Source organism: Excalfactoria chinensis, chromosome 7 (assembly GCF_039878825.1).
Source record: "Excalfactoria chinensis isolate bCotChi1 chromosome 7, bCotChi1.hap2, whole genome shotgun sequence".
Classification (NCBI taxonomy): Eukaryota; Metazoa; Chordata; class Aves; order Galliformes; family Phasianidae; genus Excalfactoria; species Excalfactoria chinensis.
Window position 1 is genome coordinate 27,887,849 of NC_092831.1, and position 19,313 is coordinate 27,907,161.

A 19,313-nucleotide genomic window follows, 5' to 3' on the forward strand; every position below is an offset into this window, starting at 1 on the left:
TGGAAAGCGCTGTACAACAGTTCCTGACGTCAGAGAAGGCTGAGTGAAGATTTTACTGTACCTGATGAAGTGCAGTTTGGCTCCCTGTTCTGGATACCTGGGAAAACAGAAACAGTGCAATTGTAAAACAGCAGCTTAGGAATGCCTAAACGGTGCCTTATCGCAAGAGCATGACAATGTTCTAGCCACTCTCCATGGGCAGGATGGTAACTTTTATCACTGCAACCATGACTACATGTAGTTAGTGACCACACTAAATAGCCTTTACCTCCTATCTAGAAGCAAACAAAACAGACTGTCAAAGTTATTGCCGTCATTATAAAATGAAAAAATAAGGTTTTCAAGCAATTTCACATAATAACTTCCACTCCAGTGTTTGGTCTGTCATTAAGCCAGAGCTCATCTTGTGGAAAGAGTACATCAGAGTATTGTTTTGTTGTCATTTTCTCTAGGTATTTTTGTTGAGAAAGCACTAAAAAACCCTGCACCTCTAGGCTAACATAGCCAAGGCTGGAACAGCATCCATTCTATGAGACTCCTGCTGCTGCTGGCAGATGTCTGTTGCAGTGATAGCAGAAGAAATAAGGGCAGGAAAACTAGAGCAGTGAAGAAATGTTTTTGGATTTGAGACTGAATGCTTAATAATGATAAATATCTGGAAATTTAAACAAGTGTATTCAAGTTACACAGCACCGGGAGTCTCTACTTGGACTGTCAGCAGATACATATTAACGGCTTTCCAAAGTCAGCAGACAAATAATATAAATAAGGCATTAGTTTCCAATACACCGCTACAACCAGGAACATTCAGATCCTGGACTGAGATGCAAATCAGTGTCAGATGCACTGCTGATACTCCAAAGCCTGGATGTAACAGTCTTAAAGAGCAACAAATTGATTCCAGGAGTTACCAACCATGATGTGTACACTTGACAGCTATAAAGTGATATACCTTTTGACAATCCATGTGGAAAGAGCTTTCTATCTCTCTTCAGTACAAAAGAAGACAGGGAACAACTTGGAAAACATGACTTGCCAAAAATATATTCGTGATTTATAGTCCAGCACAGCCCATGGTACTTTACTGGACCCCTATGGGCTGTGCACAGACTTATTATATGCTGTTACCAACAAAAGAGAATTTAAGAAGGAATACTGTGCTCTGAAAGAACAGTAACAAAATGTTTCAAGCCCTTGCTCTATGGCTGTACAAATTGTCTAGTGGCCTTGTTCTCACAGCATCCTCATCTGAATGGCCAGTATGAAAGGAGCAGTCTGCTTGCATCTCCTTCCTTATTCCCTTTCTCTGTGCAAAGTTATTTTTCTTGTTGTATTTTTATAAATAAAGGCAGAAATATTTCCAGTCACTTCCCTTTTCCTCATATTCTCTGCCATCTTCTCCCTTGCTACCTGTAACCCCCAATAAAACAAACAAATAAAAAGCCAAAATGGAGGCAAAGGCAATATAAAGAGACCAGAGAAAAGGGAAAAAAAAAAGGCAAAATAAATGGATGGAAAGAAAACTAGAGGAGGTGCTAATTTCTGTGAGTCTCAAAAGGCATACACAGTTTAAGGTCTTGTTGCTGCCCAGTCATTTAGAACAAGGCCAGAAGGATCAAATCCTTCTGCAACACAAATGGCCTCTGTCCAGTGGCTCTCTGACAGCGGACTTGAAGGAAGAAAGCAGTGAACTGAAGGACATAGTTGCTTTGTCAGTGTACTGCTAGAGTGCAAAGAGCAAAACAAAAAAAGGGCTATTAAAGATGACTGTCTTCTGATTTGATATTCTGGTCTTCTATTTAGTAACATGGTTTTAAATAAGAATTTACAGTGTTGGAGATTTTGGCTATTGTCAGAAATTCAGTTCTAGGCTGTGTGCTTTTTATCTCACTATTTTCTTCCCATAGTATTTACAGCATCTCCTCAGACAACTGAGAAAGCACTCAGAGGAGACAATACCTTACTCCAATAAACCCAGAAAAGCTGCTTAGAAGGACAAGAAAGAAAGGAAAATCCACTGACTTACCTGGTGTTCACACCTGCTGACATGGTATGGTTAGCTGCTGTAGTCCCTTTGTGGCCTTGGTCACATCGACTCATCTGCGGGGCTGTCATAGGCCTGACAAAGGGAAGGTGAGTAACATGCTAAAAACTGCATCTAGTAAGTGCACTGAAATTCTGCTTGTGGTCTAGTGAAACCTAGCTTTAACTTTACCAAGTCTAAACCTCAACCATTATACAAACTAACTCAAATATCATGAGCACTTGTTCACTCCTTTTCCCCAGAATGATGAGCAAAAACATCCTGAGACGTGTGAAGTGTGAGTTACCTGGTGAGAACTTCAACACTGTATAAAAGGGCCTGCAAAGAGGTGGCAAGTGCAGCCATAGCAGCAATCTCCTCACGAGCTGCTGTCACAGTTTCCACTTGAGATGTCTGTCGCTTCAGTTTCTGCAAGTAACAGGGAACCAATGCTTCCAAGACCATCAGCATCTGGAGACTGGAAAAACAACCATGACTTGGTGTCTTATATCCTGTCAGTCCTGAAACTCGCATCAGATGGAGACTTCAGATTCTTTCTGAAAGCCCCTGAGCCCCCACTGGCCTGTGATACCATTGCTTCTCAATAGGTAATCAGCCTTGGGCCAAAGAAACTCTCCTATAAGGGACTTCAGGGAAAAATGAAACAACAGTAGGAAGTCTAAGCTTTCAGGTATCTTCTAAATAAGTCATCCATTTGCAGATGTTTGTTTTCTGCTCCAAAAACTCCTTTCTTCTCTGTTTTTTTCTTAGACACTACCCTTTTTGCTTTCCCATCTCTATGCATCTTCCTGTTCTTTCCAGCTGCCTGTTTTTGCCTTCCAGTGCCTCTCCAACAACAGTAACCATAAAAACACTACGTGGCCCCCATCTGGAAATACAACTTACTTGGTGCTGCTCAGACTGACACCCATCTCAGCACTGCTTCCAGCAGCTGGCTAGAATTGGAGCTGGTACCCTAAGAAATGCATCAACTAGCAGAGCCTAGGCCTCACAGAGAAGCATAGTGCTTGGGTTGCATTTCTATGCCCTCTGTTTTGATTTCTCATGCCATATGCAACTTTTAGGCCTTTTCTGAGTCTGCACAAAACAAGAAAACAGACCAGCACCTTCTGAATGACTCAGGAGCATAGGCCACCACTGTCACACATAGCTTGATGGCTTCACTGATTGAAAATGTCAGGTCCTCATTCCCATAGCAGAAGTCTGAGGGAATAAAACAACAAGAGAAAATTAGTACACAAACACAACAAATATGAAAAGAGCTAGCACACTCCTTTCCCCCATTTTCAATCGCTTGTTTCTCGTGTTAATGCTCCCTAATGAGCTGATTTTTGACTAAATAAGTCTATAACATAGAAGGGTGCTGAACTCCCACTTGAATCAACATCCAAGAGCTCAGTAAGCAAGAAACAATTCTTAGTAAGACAAATCACTGCAGAGCATAAAGGCTTACAGCTCATGCTGCAGTCCTGTTTCAAACATGACCCATCACTAGTAAATTCTTAAGCTCATACATGACAAAGACACATATCTGCTTTAGAAAAATTTTTGTCCTTTTTCCTAGATGCTTCCATCATACTAAAAATGACATCAATGCGCCACTGATGACAGCATCATAAAATTCCAGGATAAAACAAAGCTTTAAAGCTAAGACTAGTTGACCAAAATTGGCATTAATTAAGTAAAGTGCAAATTCGGAATCCTTATAAAAATCAGACAGAATTGTTTCCCTGCAAATCACACAGCAGCCGAATTCTTAAATGCTGCATTGTATGGCTAACTACTAAGAGACAGTGTCTTACATACATCACACAGCCATATATACTCTACTTTGTAATAAATCAGCTCCCCTCCTAGAACTCAGCACGACTGACAGTCTCAATGGCATCCATCAGTTACTAGTCATAGTCTGCCCACAGGAGAGGATGTTTTGGTTTCCTGCCAGCATGGAAGAGAGGAGAAGATGACACTGATCTTGTCAGCATAATATAGTTTATTAGCCATCCTTATTCTTCACCCACACATGATAAAATTCAAAATGCCAGGGGCGAGCTTCAGATTCGAGCTTCTAAATGCAGAAAAAGGAGCTTTGGATTAAAATAAATGAAAAATTCCTTTCCTGCAGAAAATATCTAGTGTATGGTGGTAATAAAGTCATCCTTACAAGATTCATGAGGCATAAGAAACAGATATTACTGCACTCTGGGAGAAGAAAAAAAAATAAAAATAAAATAAGCTGCATCAGATACGTGTTTAATCAATAAACTGCAAAGCAGAATTACTGAATAAAGGATTATTTGCTGTTACCTAATGACTTGAGAGGCTTTTCCGCTTTCACCAGCTCTAAGATGTCCAAAATGTCTGGAGTATCTCCCTCTAAGGACTGCAGCAGGTCAAACAGGCACTGAGCTGACACTCCTTTGCTGGTTCCGTTGTTTGCAGCATCCTGTTGCAATGACACATGGCTGCTTTTCTGAGGGTCTGTGTGCATGCTGGCAATCTTTACAGGAGGTATCGACAGCCCTTTTTGGTTTGTTTGCTTATTTTTTTTTGACAAATTGCTCACACAGAGTTCAAGGGCTTACTGCTCTAAAGCAATAAGCCTTGCCTGATTCCACAGATGGATGCTATACTGGAAACAATACGAACACCGCACACAACTTTACTTGCCATAAAAAGCAGATCAATGCTGCCCTGCTAAGAAGAATGTGTGCTCTTACAATGTATGTGCACTTAGATCTAAGAGTTACACTTCAAATTACAATTCCATTAACTTTTACCTCACTACAATGTTAAAAATTAATTAGTGAGGATTTCCAGACATGGCTAATCCAGTCTCAGAGCTCATATGTACTAAAACTTGGCAATAAGCTTTCTGTTCATATAACTGCATTGTAAGAAAAGATCTGCATTTGAAGAGTTGCAAATCCGTACTGTCCTTTTATAGCCTATTTATACACAGGTATTTAAAGTGAAACTATATTTACTACCCTAGACACCAGTGGCTCATTATCTCAATATGCTGCTTAATCAACTGATGAACAGAAGTGAGTAAAAATAAGATGAGGTAATGGTTCAGTGTAACACCAACTGCAGTAAGTACGTGTTCAATTTGCATGGTGCTGATGCTCCAACTGTTTCCTCTTTCTCATGTCTGATGGAAGGCTGGCTGCACACACAGGCTTCCCCACACCAAGCCTAGGGAATGGTTTCTACTCACAGGGAACTCCAGCAGAGGGGCGACACTTGCAAACAGCTGCAGAATGAAGGGCTTGCGATGTAGAACGTAGAATTGGCGGCATGCAAACTCCATTGCTTGGCGTAACTGTGGGTTGCTCTCATAGTCAGCATATACCTAAACAAACATAAAATGACACGGAAGTACTACTTTACTCCAGTGGAAGGCTTCTTCAGCTCCTATCCTCACACTGAATCAACTACAGCCTGATAACAAGTCAGGAATGTTGTTGCTTGGAGCAGCAGAATTATTCCATGCATATTTCATAAGATACAATTCTCTATAGTCAACTCCAGAACGTTGTATGTTTCCTTTTTCATCCTTCAACAGAAACACACTTGATTCTTACTTAGCTTTGAAGCTGTAACAATTTCAATATTCTGTCCTACAGAAGTGCTACAGAATCAGCTGTCTTCATTCTGTACATTCATGCAGCTGATTATTCCTAATTAAGAACCTGCAACTGTCCAGCCTGATCAACATTATCTGTTTTTTCTTTTTTCTTTTTCCATATACTCAGACTGCATCTCCAGTTTGTCAAGACAACCCTAACTCCTCAACTATCATTCAACACACTGACAGTTCTGCCCACTTTAAAGATACTCCAAGCTTTTTAGAGTGGCACTTCTTCTGAACTGGCCACTGAACACAAAGCCAAAGAAGCGAGACTTATTTCTCAGTTATATTAACAGCATAAATTCTTAGGAACAATTTGACTGTGCTTCCTTCTTTTGTCCATTTCAATTGCCTGTCTGCACATCTCTGCTGGTACAAATATTTGAGAGGTTTGGAGCAGAGGCAGTCAATTGTACTGAGGTTTGCCAGATGTAATGATGAAATTCACATTACAGCACACGTTTCTTGGAGGTTTCTAAAAACGTTTGTGTTAGACCTCTGCAGAAAAGTACTCTGTTAGTGTGCTAGTAAGCTGAAACACATCCACACTTTTAGTACAACCACAAGCCTCCAGCAGCATAACTTATTGCCATGGCCTGCTACACTTGCAAGATTTTATTTAGTTGAAGAAAAGGAAATGGCTAACAATATTTTAATTCCATCAAGCAAAGCAGAAGAAGCTGCGGGCCGCTCCAGTGAAAATAACATTTCCTTGTAACTTCTTTTGGATAAATGCAACAACTCTAACAGAGTCGTGACAATGGAAGGAAATTTTTAAGTTTATCCATTAACAGTCAGTTTTATAACAAAGTGCCCACTTATTAAGTTTCCCTTTGTATTTTTCATGGAAATAGCTCACCTGCAACATGCTTGGGAGCACCCACTGGTACCCACTAAGGGAGAAGAGGTGGTTAAAGTGCACAGCTGTGTTGATGACCGTGGCAGCATACTGCCTCAACAAGGCACTGTCTTCAGGGTGCAGGATCAGGGCACCATTGAAGACATTCAAGAACAGCATGATCTCATCCCCCCAGGGGAACTCGCTAGGCATGCCAAGAAACATCTCTTCCAGCAGCTTAATCCACAAGCTTTTCTGAAGGGTGTCAAGACCAAAGAGCTCTTTTCCAGCTGCGGTGGAGAAAAGGCAAAAGCAATCAACTCTGCCTATGATGGCCAGCCTCACAACACTCACATAAGCTGAAGGTTTTTCCAGAGAACCCTCCCACAAAGACTGACCCTTGTTCTGCCTTTCTGAAATGAGCTCATCCATTCTGAACTTCTGCAAGCGCCTACAGGGCTTGAACCATTCTCAACCGAAAACAAGGCACATGAAGACTCACTCTAGTTTGTCAAGAACTTCTGTGTTCTGGGGAGTACACAGCTGGACACAGCTCAAGCTGTAGCCTCATGCATAACTTCAATACATTATTATATTCCTGTTTATGTCCAAAGAAAGTAACTTTGTCTGGAGGCATTTAACACAGCAAAGACCTTTTTACTGCTATGCTTACAAACCAACAGTAATGTATCATTTTCTCTAGGAAGAGATTTATATAAGCTTCTAGTGTAGCTTTGTAGCCTGTGTTTCTAAGGCAAATGAAGTGCCTCACATAAACCTTCTGAGCCCTACAGAACCATCAGAGAAAGCCATGAAAAAGCCATACCTTGGGGATCACTGAAGAGTGAGAACTCAGCATCAATGGCATTTCGGGGAAATGAAGGCAAACGGAGGAGGTCTTCCTGAAGCATCGATACGTGTGACTGCTTGTGGGCAGTCGGGATTTTCTGTGTCAATGATATGAGGAACAACACCCGCCCTACCTCTTCTAGTTTACGGGTGAACACCTGAATAAGAGACAAGAAATACAATCAGTCAAATCAAAAAGCTCTTGTATATACGTACATGAACTTCCAGGTAAGCTTCCGCAGCCTTCTCTGATGACAGAGAAGAAGCACTCGTGGCTGACAGGAATTTGATGAAATTCAACGTGCAAGTACTGTGCCCTTATGCAGAATTTGTACGACCAGTGTTTTTAGTTCCATTCAGCATATGTTTGTAAACAGGTTTTAACTTCTTCCATTCCAGTGTTGTAGAGGATCATGAGTGGCTGTCAAACACTTTGCAAATTTGCAAATCTTTTATGGATCAATGTAAACGTAAACTCTGCTTGTGTAGGGTCCAAGGTGATTAGAGGCAAAACAAGTCCAAACAGAAGGCTATACAGTTGCACTTACTCTCTGCAAGGTCCTAGACAATAGGCAACACTATGTTGGGATGATTACCTCCCTTCTGGATAGAGGCTGGAACTACTATTGCAAGTGTATGTAGGGTTCCAAAAGAAAAGTAATCGTAAAACAAGGCGGATCAAATTCTCAGCTACTGTAAACTAACGAAGTCCTGCTGACTTTGATAATGAATTCTGGTTTACACAGCTGAGAAACTCAGATCCATTCAGCATCCTTTGAACATCTGAGGGGTAGGACTAATCAGGCAGCTATTCTATTTTGATTCTAATAGCAACCATAAGGCAGAGCTGTGCTCAGTAGCAGAAACAACTGTCTTTGGAAGCAGTTTCAAGACAGCTTTCAGCTTCTGGGTTGAAGCCAAAACTTAGAGCATGTGGCTTAACATGGGACAAATCTCAGTTTCCCACATCCTGCAGTCGCTATGGCCTTCCTCTTACGTGCACTCACTCTAGAATAGTGCATTCAAACAGTACAACTTCTGCACTGATTGCTCCCTAGTATGCACATTCCACAGTGCTGCTTTCTTTCCCAGAGCCAGATGTTGTCCAGCACCTTGCTGCATGACTACAGAGAGGCTGGCAGATGCTTGATATAAGCTTTACCTTGGAAATATGTTAGTTTCCAAGTGCTCCAAATAGACAAATGTGGAATGTAAAATAATGCCCTGAGAAATCTGGACAGGCCATTCTAATGTTTTTGGGTCACATAGGGCACAAATAGCTCAATTATTTGATGTATGGAACAGTGAGAATAGTTTCTGGCAGCGAAGCAACCAAAGCAATTCCAAGTCACTTTCACATTTTTATAGAATTTCTACTGACAGATGCAGCACATGAGATATTTCCCTACTCTGTACTACACACACATAAGATGGCACTAACAAAGTTTGCCATTATTTTAGCAGCTTGTTTCTCTAAAGCAGCTTCACAGTTAGTTTTTGTAATGTTTCCCAATGATATTTTCCTGTTTGCATGCTCACATCGCCAAGGACGCAACTACAGCAGCTGCTTTATGGCTAGAATGATATAACCATCAAAACTTTTAACAGTTTAACCACATTCCCCTTCCTTTTTATTTCCTGCTTAGTATCACCTTTGCAGATACAGCTAGAGCAGTATTCAGTATTAAGTATTCAGACGTATACTGCTGAAAAAACTTTGTTTTTGTGGGAAAAAAATGCATGAGGTTTTCTACAGGTGGAATGGACTCAGACATAAAGACAGCAGTATTAAGGAAATGATACTCTCAGAAGGCTGTAGCACATAAAAAGCACTGCTCTCTCCTCCAGTTTCTGTAGAGAGCTTCTAGGAGCTGCAGAGCATAAGCAGGATCTGATAGATTATCAGGTCATAAGGCTGTGAAATGGGGAAGACAGTGCCCTTCCAGGGGCAGAGTCTCCCCTGAGGCAACAGCTGCTCCTTGAGTGTCACTAATGGTGGCTGTACTAAAAGACTAGTATCTGAGAGCAAGACAAGAAACATTCTTTACAATCAGAGGACAGACAGCAAGGTTAAACAGATATTGTCTAATCCACAGCCAGATGTTCTCAAGAAGAAAAGGTTCTGAAAGACTCAGAGGTCATGTTTAAGAAAGCAATAAGCATCTTAAAGCTGAGTCAACTGAAGCTGTTCTGGCCAAGCGTAGGAGAATGCAAAATGATCCACCTGAAAAAGCTGTATGGAGAGAGGGAGAGGGAATTCACATTCACATTCTTTGGCTCTTCTTAAAATACCATACAGCTGTCAAACAGCACCTAGACAGATTTTATGCCAACTGCTGCTTCTCCAGCAGAGCTCACTATCTGCATGCAGTATGAATGGAGGCCTTTAAAAGGGAAGGAAAGTTTTATTTACAGGGCTTGTTTTTGGAAAGAGATCTTAAGTGACAGTAAGATACCTGCTTCTGAATGAGCTCTTGACCCTTTTCTGGATGCATCTGCACGAGGTTGAGCTGGGGAGAAACTGATCTCCGGAAGGGATAAATGTCACGAACATAGGTCTGCCAGGAAAGAAACAGTGAAGTGAATTTTTAAACAAATGCAACTGCAACAGCATTGTTCATTAGAACTCAATATAAGGCCCTTTTTTCATCCTATCTGAAGATTTTGGGCACGGCATGAACAGAAGAGAAATTCGCTCTCTCTCTTTTCCAGGGAAGCTGGACATAATGACTTAATAGCCAAGGGACATTTCTGTCACTTCATCTTTCTGTCAGACTTCAATCTTTTACCACACACAAATAAATACCAGAGATGTGGTGCCTGCAGGACAGAATTCTGCTTATGGGCTGCCTCATTTCCCTTGAGATAACCCTGATGTTTAAAAGGGACGAGATGTAAAGAACCTAGATATCTGTACCTGACCTTTGCCTTACCTTGTTGTAATGAATAAGATTCCATCGCTTATCCATTAAAAAGTAGTGAGAAGACTGTGTTTCAGGTATGTTAAAAAACTCCAGACACTCCTGAAGAGGAAGAAAGAGAAACGTTTTGATACTTAATAGCTGTCTTGTACAAACACCTCAATATCTACAAGAATATCCTGTTAATAGTGTATAAAAGCACAAACCTGAATGTCTGTCAGCCTTGTAGTCTCTGTGACTCTTGTTGCATTACTTCTTCATTCTTTTTTTTAAATCATCAAGTACATTAATGTGTTCGCAACAATCAAGGCAAACCAATATCACAGTCTTGAATATTGATGCTATTTATTTTGAGATTTTCATTCCGCATGTATTCATCCGGTCATATTGCCCATATGGGCATCATACAAGCTACTTTTTTTAATCAAGTTTTAAAAATAGGGGATGTACAGAGACACTACAGTTCGGACCCTTTAAAGCACCAAGGTGCATGATTCCATTAAAACTGAAGAGGTTTCTACAAGTCTTTCTTATGTAGCTTGGTTAAGTTCATCCTGGAAAAAACTGGGCATAAAAGAGAACTGACTTCAGATCTCCTAAATCCTAAAATATCCTAATGGCTACCAAATCATCACTTCTACTCTTTCTGATCCTAATCATTGTCTTCAGTGTTGATAAAATTAAAGTCACTTCAGTTACTTCTGTATTTAACCAAGGGATAAGAAGCTGCAATGTATTCAAATGTACTTGCATTTGTGGGGTTTTGGCTGGCTGTGAGGTCAGCACATTTCTATTACCATTTAAGATGGGATTCTGTTTTCAGGCAACCAAGATTTCCTCATATGAACACAGAAGTGCTTGTTGCAGCAGATCTGACACTAAAACAGGAAGCTCAGGCAGAATGTATTGCTGGCATCCAGGTACGGTAAGTAAAAAAACCCACTTAACAGTTCATTCAATTCAAAAACTCACCTTCAGAAGTGCCTCAAACTGTGTGTCTTCGTGGACTGGTAATTGAGTTGGTATATCACACTCATTCTGTCCATGCACAACAAGGGTCTTTGTGCCTAAAGGAAGAAAAGCAGTTGCATTCTCCCTGGCCTCTTTAATTAACTCTGTTTCAAAAGACTGCCATGTAGGAAAAGTAACAGTTAAATTTAATTCCTGGGCAGACAGACAATGCCAGTCCTGCCTGGAATGTGTTATGTGGTGACAGCATAGGCTCACAATTCTGCAGTTAGCGAGAAATTGATCTGTTCCTAAAATAGGGAGCTTGCAATTTTAACAGCAACAAGTATGGAAAAAGAACAGGCCTAAAATGTTGAATTTGTTTTTCACCAAGAAATTTCTTGCCTGACTCAAGAAGCCCTAAGCTCACAGCACACTGTTTTGGGGCTCTCAGGAGACTTAAATGAGAGGCTGCATCTTACAATGATCATACTGCCAGCTTTTCACACCCCAACTGGCATAAAGTTCTGAGTTAAAAAGACTGTTTTCATTCATTTTGTTTGCTTCTTACAGAGCTCTTAAAGTTGCCTACTAAATCTCAAGGAATTAGAGGTAGAATTTACTGACTGAATTCTCAGTTCAAGTAAAAGTGACTTACACAACCATACAGAGATCTAGTGCAGTACTGGCAGATCTATTTTTTGGTAAGAGCATGTGAACTTGGAAGTGAAGGAGGCTTAAGGACTCATTTCTTATACCTGGCATTGAGGCAGTCACCAGCAGTTTCACTTCACACTGTTCCTTCTTCATAGTCTGTTTGAGATCCTTGAAAAAAAGCCCTTCAACATAACCCACCACTTCCCAAAGGAAGGTTAGCGTGGCAGAAATGGCATCCATGCCCCATTCACATGGAGTGCGTACAAAATACATGATCAGTCCTACCTGCAAGTAACAAGTAAGAGGAGTATTAGATTATACACACTCGAACTGTGTAGGGCATTGCAGAAACACAGAACAAGAACATGGTTCTTCTCTCTCTCCTCACTCATAGAACAAACCCTAAATTAAGCTTACATCCTGAAAGTTTATACATAATACAGAACAATTTGCCTCTACTATTCTTTCTTTTCCTGCAGAGGATGAGGATGGGGGGAGAAAAGCACAATTGCAACCCAGTCTTAAAAGCCACTGTGAATGAGGAAAATGGAGAACTCCTCCATTACAAGACTCCATGTACCTTTTGCTTTTATGTGCTGCCACACAGACACCTGACATACACTGGAAGGCTCCTGGAATAGTATGTATCTTGTCTGTTTTTTCATCACTTAATTGAAAGAACTCCAACAAATGCATTTTCCATAACTATAAAAGCTTATAATTTATTCCAAGCAAAGCATTTTCTGAATGAAAATTAAGTAAAATAATAAATGGTTTCTGCCACTGTGATCCTCCTATTTGTCTACAGTTCATCATTCGTGACTCAGCTCAGAAATTCAGGACGGGGAATGTAGGGGCTTAACAAGAAGTGAAAGATTCTTTCTCCTCTCCCTTTAAGGAATCAAAGGCTGGTTTAAGTAATTTGAATCTAGAGCCAGAAGCAGATATGACCTATACATTAATAGTTAAAGACCACCTTTTTCCTTGCAGATTGTAGCATTAACTTCTTAAGACACATACAGACAGGGGTAAGATTATGGGCTGCACAGTCAACCCCCAAGCTACTTACCAAGTAATTAAAGAGGATATGAGATGTCTGCGCAGGAAAGTCCCCAATATTCAACAAAAGCTTCCTTAACATATACATTAGCTCATCCTGCAAAAAGAGCAAAAAGTCACAAAATAGAAAACGGATCTCTCCCTTTTGTCTTCCCCAGCTTTGTTCATTTCTATTTTTATTCAATCCCTTCGTTCAGCTCTGTCTGTTGGTGTATGAAATAGAACTCTCTGCTTGTGACTGCTACTATATTTCCCAAAATAAGACCCAGGGTACAGCACCCAGGCCAACGTCTGCCTTTTTAATCAGAGAAAGGACATTACTGTCATTTATCCTAACTGTACTTATCCTGGTTCTGCACCCCTCTCCCTATAATTATACTAACTCTTGCTTATTACAACAAATGGCTACTGAGATATTTTTGCAGAGAAGCTGTGAAATCTAGCACCGCTCAGTTCAGCAGTTGAGATTGCTAGAAAGGAGATGGGGGAAGAATCTAAGTTTTCTTCCACTAGAAACTGCTTTCTTTAAGGCAGACTAAAACATTTCTTAAGGTGGAAAGGACAGCCAGACAGAGACAACGCCACCCCCCACCCTTGAGAGAAAACAGAACAGGAGGTGATATCTTTGATAGAAAGGGTTGTGCTTCACTAAACATCTGTTCAAGGCTAGCTTAGAACAAGCCACATCCTTAGTGGTGGTAAATGAGGTTTGTCCCATTCACATCAATGAGCAGAAACCAAAGCCAAACGAAGATTTTGAGCACCAAATTTACTTCTCCAGTCACTGCCCACAGAGGGATTCTACTTGCAGATGTGCACCCCTGCTCTAAGCAATACCTAAGTCCACTAGAGAGAGGAGAAGTTTACCTGACGGTTGCTTATTGTGAGCTTCTCAAGGAAATGGCGCAGAACTGTAGAAGGATCTTCAATTAAGCAGTTCCACAGGACCTGCTGAGCAACAGCACTCACTGTAAGAAAGAAAACATAGTCAGAACTCTATCCCTTGGAAAGGCCTTGAAATGGTGCCCTTAAACGCAAATGTCCCTAAGTTATTACAATTGTCATTTTTGTACTGAAATGCACAGGAGTTACTTAGAGGTATTAGGATTCCTGCACACCACTGCAGTCATTTCAAGCAATAATAACAAGTCTAACACTTGAACCTTCCCTAGGTTCTGGTGACAGCACAGGTAGCGCTTTATCACTGTGATGAGGGAAACAACTGTTTGGATTCACAACTCCAGATGAACAAACATGCCAACTATGAAGAAAAAACAATACATATTTTGTTCATACATGGAAACTGCACTTCATAGTGATTCACTGAGTGACTTAATCTGGTATTAATGGACGGTATTAGACTGTCAGCAGGGGACTATGTCGCTTATCAACTCCCCAAAGTGTAATTAATTGTAACCTTGTGAAGATTAACAACAGCAGAGAATTATTCATTGTTTTGTTTTCACTACTCATTTCTCAATCACAAAACAACACGCTAATTCAACAACTGACTATACCCACTCAAACTAAAAAAAAAAAGTGTCATAAGTTTCTGTTTGCAATCAGCTAACATTATGAGTGATGATAAAGGGAAGGACAACAGTCCACCATAAACATTTAAGAGAAAGAAACAGAGAAGGACCTATTATTACTTCACAAATAAAGCACAAACCATAAAGCAAATGCTAGAGCTGTGTATAATTGGTTTTCTGTTTGTCATGGGATCAAAGAAATACTGCTGAGAATAGACCTCTGCAGGTCTCTAGTTCAAGCTCTGTTCAGAGCAGGACTGTCACCAGCATCACATTATGTCAGCTGTGGCTTTGTCTAGACAAGACTTGATAACTGCTGTGGATGGAAATGATTGAAGATTCCATGCAGATTGCACTATGCTCCTGGCAGTTTATTTTCTAATTTGCATCTTGAACTTCCCAAGTTGCAGTTTATATAGCAGCATTCCTCTAGCTGCTTGTTTTCTTTTTGTCACATAAAACAAGCCCAGCTTCACACTCAGTTCTCACAGAACATTTCTTTTAAGTCTTTCACTGTTCTAAAATCCCCTCATTAGATTCCTTAAAGCTTCTCCAACACCTTTGTTGAACTTTTTAGGGCCTCCCAAAATATCAACAGACCTTCAAGATCTAACAACAAAGGAAAACAAACAAAACAAAAACAAAAGAGTACACTTCTGATGCTCATCCATCAGTGAACAGTTTGTGAGAACTGGTTACTCACAAGGTTTGTCACAAATACAGACACTCGTGACAATATATAACACATACTACTACTATGAAACAAACTGTGAGCAAATCCAAGGTTGTATTACACTTCTTTCACTCTAGTTAAGGCACCTAACACATGTAAACGTTGTAATTACTGGCAGGTTCTGCCACTCCTAATCAAGAATGACTTAAAGTGTAATCTAAGTCAGTACCAGCTACTCCATCCTCCCGGACTTCTCCGTCTTCCATCAAATGGACAATGGGGAGTACTGCTGCACAGATGCATGCTGGAAACACAGCTTGAGGTGGTTGTGGCACATGATGGTTTGGAGTATGCTCTGTAGTATGTTCTTCATCTGGAGTACAAAGAAGATTAGAAGGTGAGTGTTTGTGAATGAGTTCCAACATTGTATACAAGCAGGTGAGATAGACATTTGCATTAGGTGCTGTATAAACAGGACAAAATGGCAGGCTGTCTGATCACTGTGCACACACAACAGACTTACTACTATCTCCAAGAAGACACTGAGCTTCCAGTCAACTTTCTGACCAAGAATTTTAATTAGCTTATTATAAATTGGTTCAAGCCTGTGGATACATTCAGCAAAATATAATGCCATCAGCTTTATCGATTAACAGGTTTCCAGTGAATGAAATCCTAGGAAAGAATATTCCACAGTGAATTCAACCTACCTTCTGCACTGACTGCTGACCGCACTGACCAGACAGAACCACGACGGAAAGAATAGTTCCTATGAGACGTACTGGAGGTGCAGGAAGGACTCACAGAGAGACGGCGGGAAGCCAGGTTGGCAACTTCTTCTACTGACAAAGAGAATGGGAAATGTCAGTCCAAACCCAGCTGACAGACTTGAGGGACTTGTTGAAAGGAGAGCACTTGCAACCAAACTGCAACATTGAAAATTCAAGTCAGGTAACACTCAGAACAATTTAAGACCTGTAAACATCAGGTAAGTACTTTAATCATGCTTTGGGAACCAGCTAAGCACTGATCCATAATAGTGTGTGGTGACTTGGTGAGTCAGATTTCAACTGAGGTGCCTATATACTTCATGTACATCCTATTACTCATCTTTGTTGGTGGTTCCTACCTTTTACTGAGAACTGCAAGTTCTGCACACATATCTCCCAAGACACATCTAAGATTCAGTGGTTGTTCACCACCTTTCTAGAGACATTAAAATGATTCAGTGCTAATACTTGCCCACTCTCTAAGGTGGTGACCATACCAAAGCAGGGACTTTCCTACTACTAACAATAGTTTTTTCTTGGATATCACATCCCTAAGCAGTGCTGTATGTTGGTAGCAGGTGCTCTCAGTTCCTTGGAAGGCAGTTTCTGGCCCTGGGGCACACCTTCTTCTTCCTGCTCTGAGCTTGGTGTGCAGGTTGGCTCATAGCAGGCCTCCTGAGTGATGGGGATAGCAGTGATGAGACTGGCTTCCCGACCCAAGCGCTTCTTTTCTTCCTCCTGCTGCAGGTTCTTCAGGATGTGCTCTGCTCGCTGATGGGAACGAGACACCGCTCTGGCTGAAAATGACTTCTGTTAGGAAGAAAAGAGAAGAAACAACTTGACACTGTTAGTTATGATACACGTAGTCTTTGTGTTTCACCAGGGTCCTTGGTGACACTCAGCAACTCAGTTTCTAAATACAAACCAAACTCATACTAGCTGAACAGAGAAGCACCAGGAGCTATGTCTATAATAAACCTCACCACACAAAACAGGACCAAAAACCAGAAGACAGTTTGAGTGAACTTATCCTTTGGAGAGATAGCAACTGCGCTCCTAAGATCTCAGTTACTGACTCTCATGGGTGCATAATGTACAGTATAGTGTCTCCTTGATCAAACAGACAGAAAAATCTTACGTCCATGTAGAATATGCTGTGCCCTACATGAACCACGTATTGACTAGATCTTCCCCAGCAAGAAAACTTAAGAGTTTAGTTTAGAACCTTAAGGCTTCAGCATTGCCCAGGCCCTTACTGAGAAGCTGCAATGCTCACTCATGACATTTTTGCTTACCGACTGGTCCTCGTTGATAGGATCTTGCACGCTCCCGCTGCATTGAGGGACCCACGGAGGATCAAACATCGGTACAGAGGGCATCCCCAGGACAGGAGAAGGCAAAGTGAAGTTTATACTTGGAGGAGGGATCTAAACAAAACCACAAAACACATTTTGTTACAGCACACAAACATGAACGCCCATAGTGCTAAGTGCTAATTAAAGGACATCTCACTATAAAATAAGAACACATTGACAGATTTCTTCATCTGTTTTTCTTGACCTCATTGTGTGTTCTCCAGTATACTCTTCCCATTTTATACAGGAGTTCTCTAACACCAGCTATCCCTACATTGTGACTGAGGTGACCAATTTTTTTCCTAAACAGATTTTGAGACAATCTCATGTCAGCATGTCATAGCACATCTATCCTACAAGACAAGCCACAAATGGTTAACATTGTGTTTCACGTGTTCTATCTACCTTAAAGATCTGTTGAGCTCCTTCTTCCATCCTAGGCCAGACTTGATACCGAAATCTCCAGAGCGTGTGAAATTTGAGAATGGCGTTCAGTCTTTGCACTGTCTCCGGGTGATGAAATTCGGACATCAGCATGTCAGAAACAGCCTCTGGCACTTTAACAGCACATAGCAGGAACATGGCAGCTGCAGCGAGAGAACATCTGATCATCTGTTTCCCTCACTAATGTGTTTACTTGGCAGGAAAAAACTGCAGCTGCACAAACCCCAGTCAGAAAGAAACCCTGATTCAAAAAATGTGATCAGCAGTCCACTAAGCTTAGCAAAACTTGTGCTGCACCATGAAACAAAAGTGTCTATGATTCTATCTTTTGGAGACACACAGCGTTATGCTTGTAAGAAGCCTACTTGTTAAACAAAATACAGCTCTTCCCTTCTTACTAATGCTCAGACACAACTGATATAAAATAAGAAGCATTCCTTGAAGCAACATGACTAACTCAGCTTGGCTTTCTAAAGTTTCCCCCCTGACTGCTTCCTGTGATGATTAGTAAAGGCAGGTTTAACAGCTCAGCCTTTCCCACAGAGCAGGATCAAGCGGCACAGTAGAAGACCATACCTCAATTTTCAGGGGATAGAAACAAACAAACCAAAAAGGTTCTTTCTTGCTTAACTGCTATGATTACAATCCACCTCCAGGAAAAAACAGCATTGCTACGTATTGACAGACAAAGAGCAAGTCAATGGAAGAGATCAGAATAGAAGTTGAGGTGGCCCACACAGGGTTAATTGGAGCATATCTGAATATAAACAGACAGAAGACCTCCAGCCCTGTGGAGGTCAATTAATTTAGGTGCATATCCAAGGGGCACCGAGCAGGAAGCAAGAGAGCAGGTGGCTGGTAGGTGGCTGTAGGTGGCTGGTGGGTGAGGTACTCACAGCTTCTTAGACCAGTAGCTGACCAAAGATCAATGGAGTTAAATTCTCTAGATTATGGAGTAATTCTTCCATAGTAGAAAAAGCACAGTTACCGTCTTGTTCACCTCAACACTTACTTAGATGGTGACAGACATGGGAGCTGTGCTGATGGAAGGCAATCTGAACGCATGCAAAAAAACAAGGCTAACCTTTGAGTGCTTACGTACTACCTTGCACGACGCTTCCGGTTTTGCTACCACATCCTGCTTCAAATGTGTGTAGCCCCTCCTGTTTCACCAGCAGAGAGAACTTTTCTACTCTTTGGTGTTTTACCTGCATCTATATCGTGTCTTAGCAGGACTAATTTGAAGATGCATGCTCACACTGAGAGGTTTCCAAAATAAAGAGTTTCAGCCTGAAAAGGAGTCAGTAGATGGTGCTGTTGTACATGAACACAGGATTTCCTTTTGTCCAGTTTGTGGATAGCAACATTGGGAGCGTTCACATTTGACCTTGATTGAACATAAATCATGCCAGGGCTGAAATCACTCAATACTAAACAGCTACTACAGTCTCTCAAGTGGATTTCAATCCTCCCTTGAGGGAGGGGAAGAAGAGGAAGATGTATCTAACAGGCTGCACTGGAGGGGCAGGCAGGTAGCACTCCTCAGAAATAGGAGTCTTAGTACAACTTTGATAAATTAAAAACAGTTG

General features: G+C 41.1%; 1 protein-coding gene across 13 annotated transcripts in view; it reads right to left on the reverse strand.

The window, feature by feature from the left end:
• UNC80 (unc-80 homolog, NALCN channel complex subunit) overlaps positions 1 to 19,313 on the reverse strand; it is a 122,770-nt gene that overhangs the window by 30,882 nt on the left and 72,575 nt on the right. For 11 of the 13 annotated variants that reach the window (XM_072341485.1, XM_072341481.1, XM_072341484.1 and 8 more), the window contains 19 exons: positions 17,686 to 17,867; positions 17,221 to 17,352; positions 16,549 to 16,735; positions 15,866 to 15,997; positions 15,385 to 15,528; positions 13,818 to 13,918; positions 12,961 to 13,047; positions 11,993 to 12,176; positions 11,259 to 11,353; positions 10,299 to 10,388; positions 9,822 to 9,923; positions 7,343 to 7,523; positions 6,538 to 6,806; positions 5,265 to 5,399; positions 4,352 to 4,490; positions 3,151 to 3,247; positions 2,331 to 2,501; positions 2,027 to 2,119; positions 62 to 97 (listed from right to left, as the gene is read on the reverse strand). In XM_072341485.1, coding sequence (XP_072197586.1) covers positions 62 to 97; positions 2,027 to 2,119; positions 2,331 to 2,501; positions 3,151 to 3,247; positions 4,352 to 4,490; positions 5,265 to 5,399; positions 6,538 to 6,806; positions 7,343 to 7,523; positions 9,822 to 9,923; positions 10,299 to 10,388; positions 11,259 to 11,353; positions 11,993 to 12,176; positions 12,961 to 13,047; positions 13,818 to 13,918; positions 15,385 to 15,528; positions 15,866 to 15,997; positions 16,549 to 16,735; positions 17,221 to 17,352; positions 17,686 to 17,867 — 2,557 coding nt within the window. The remainder of the gene's footprint in view (positions 1 to 61; positions 98 to 2,026; positions 2,120 to 2,330; positions 2,502 to 3,150; positions 3,248 to 4,351; positions 4,491 to 5,264; positions 5,400 to 6,537; positions 6,807 to 7,342; positions 7,524 to 9,821; positions 9,924 to 10,298; positions 10,389 to 11,258; positions 11,354 to 11,992; positions 12,177 to 12,960; positions 13,048 to 13,817; positions 13,919 to 15,384; positions 15,529 to 15,865; positions 15,998 to 16,548; positions 16,736 to 17,220; positions 17,353 to 17,685; positions 17,868 to 19,313) is intronic. The other 2 variants (XM_072341482.1, XM_072341473.1) reach the window with 1 other exon arrangement.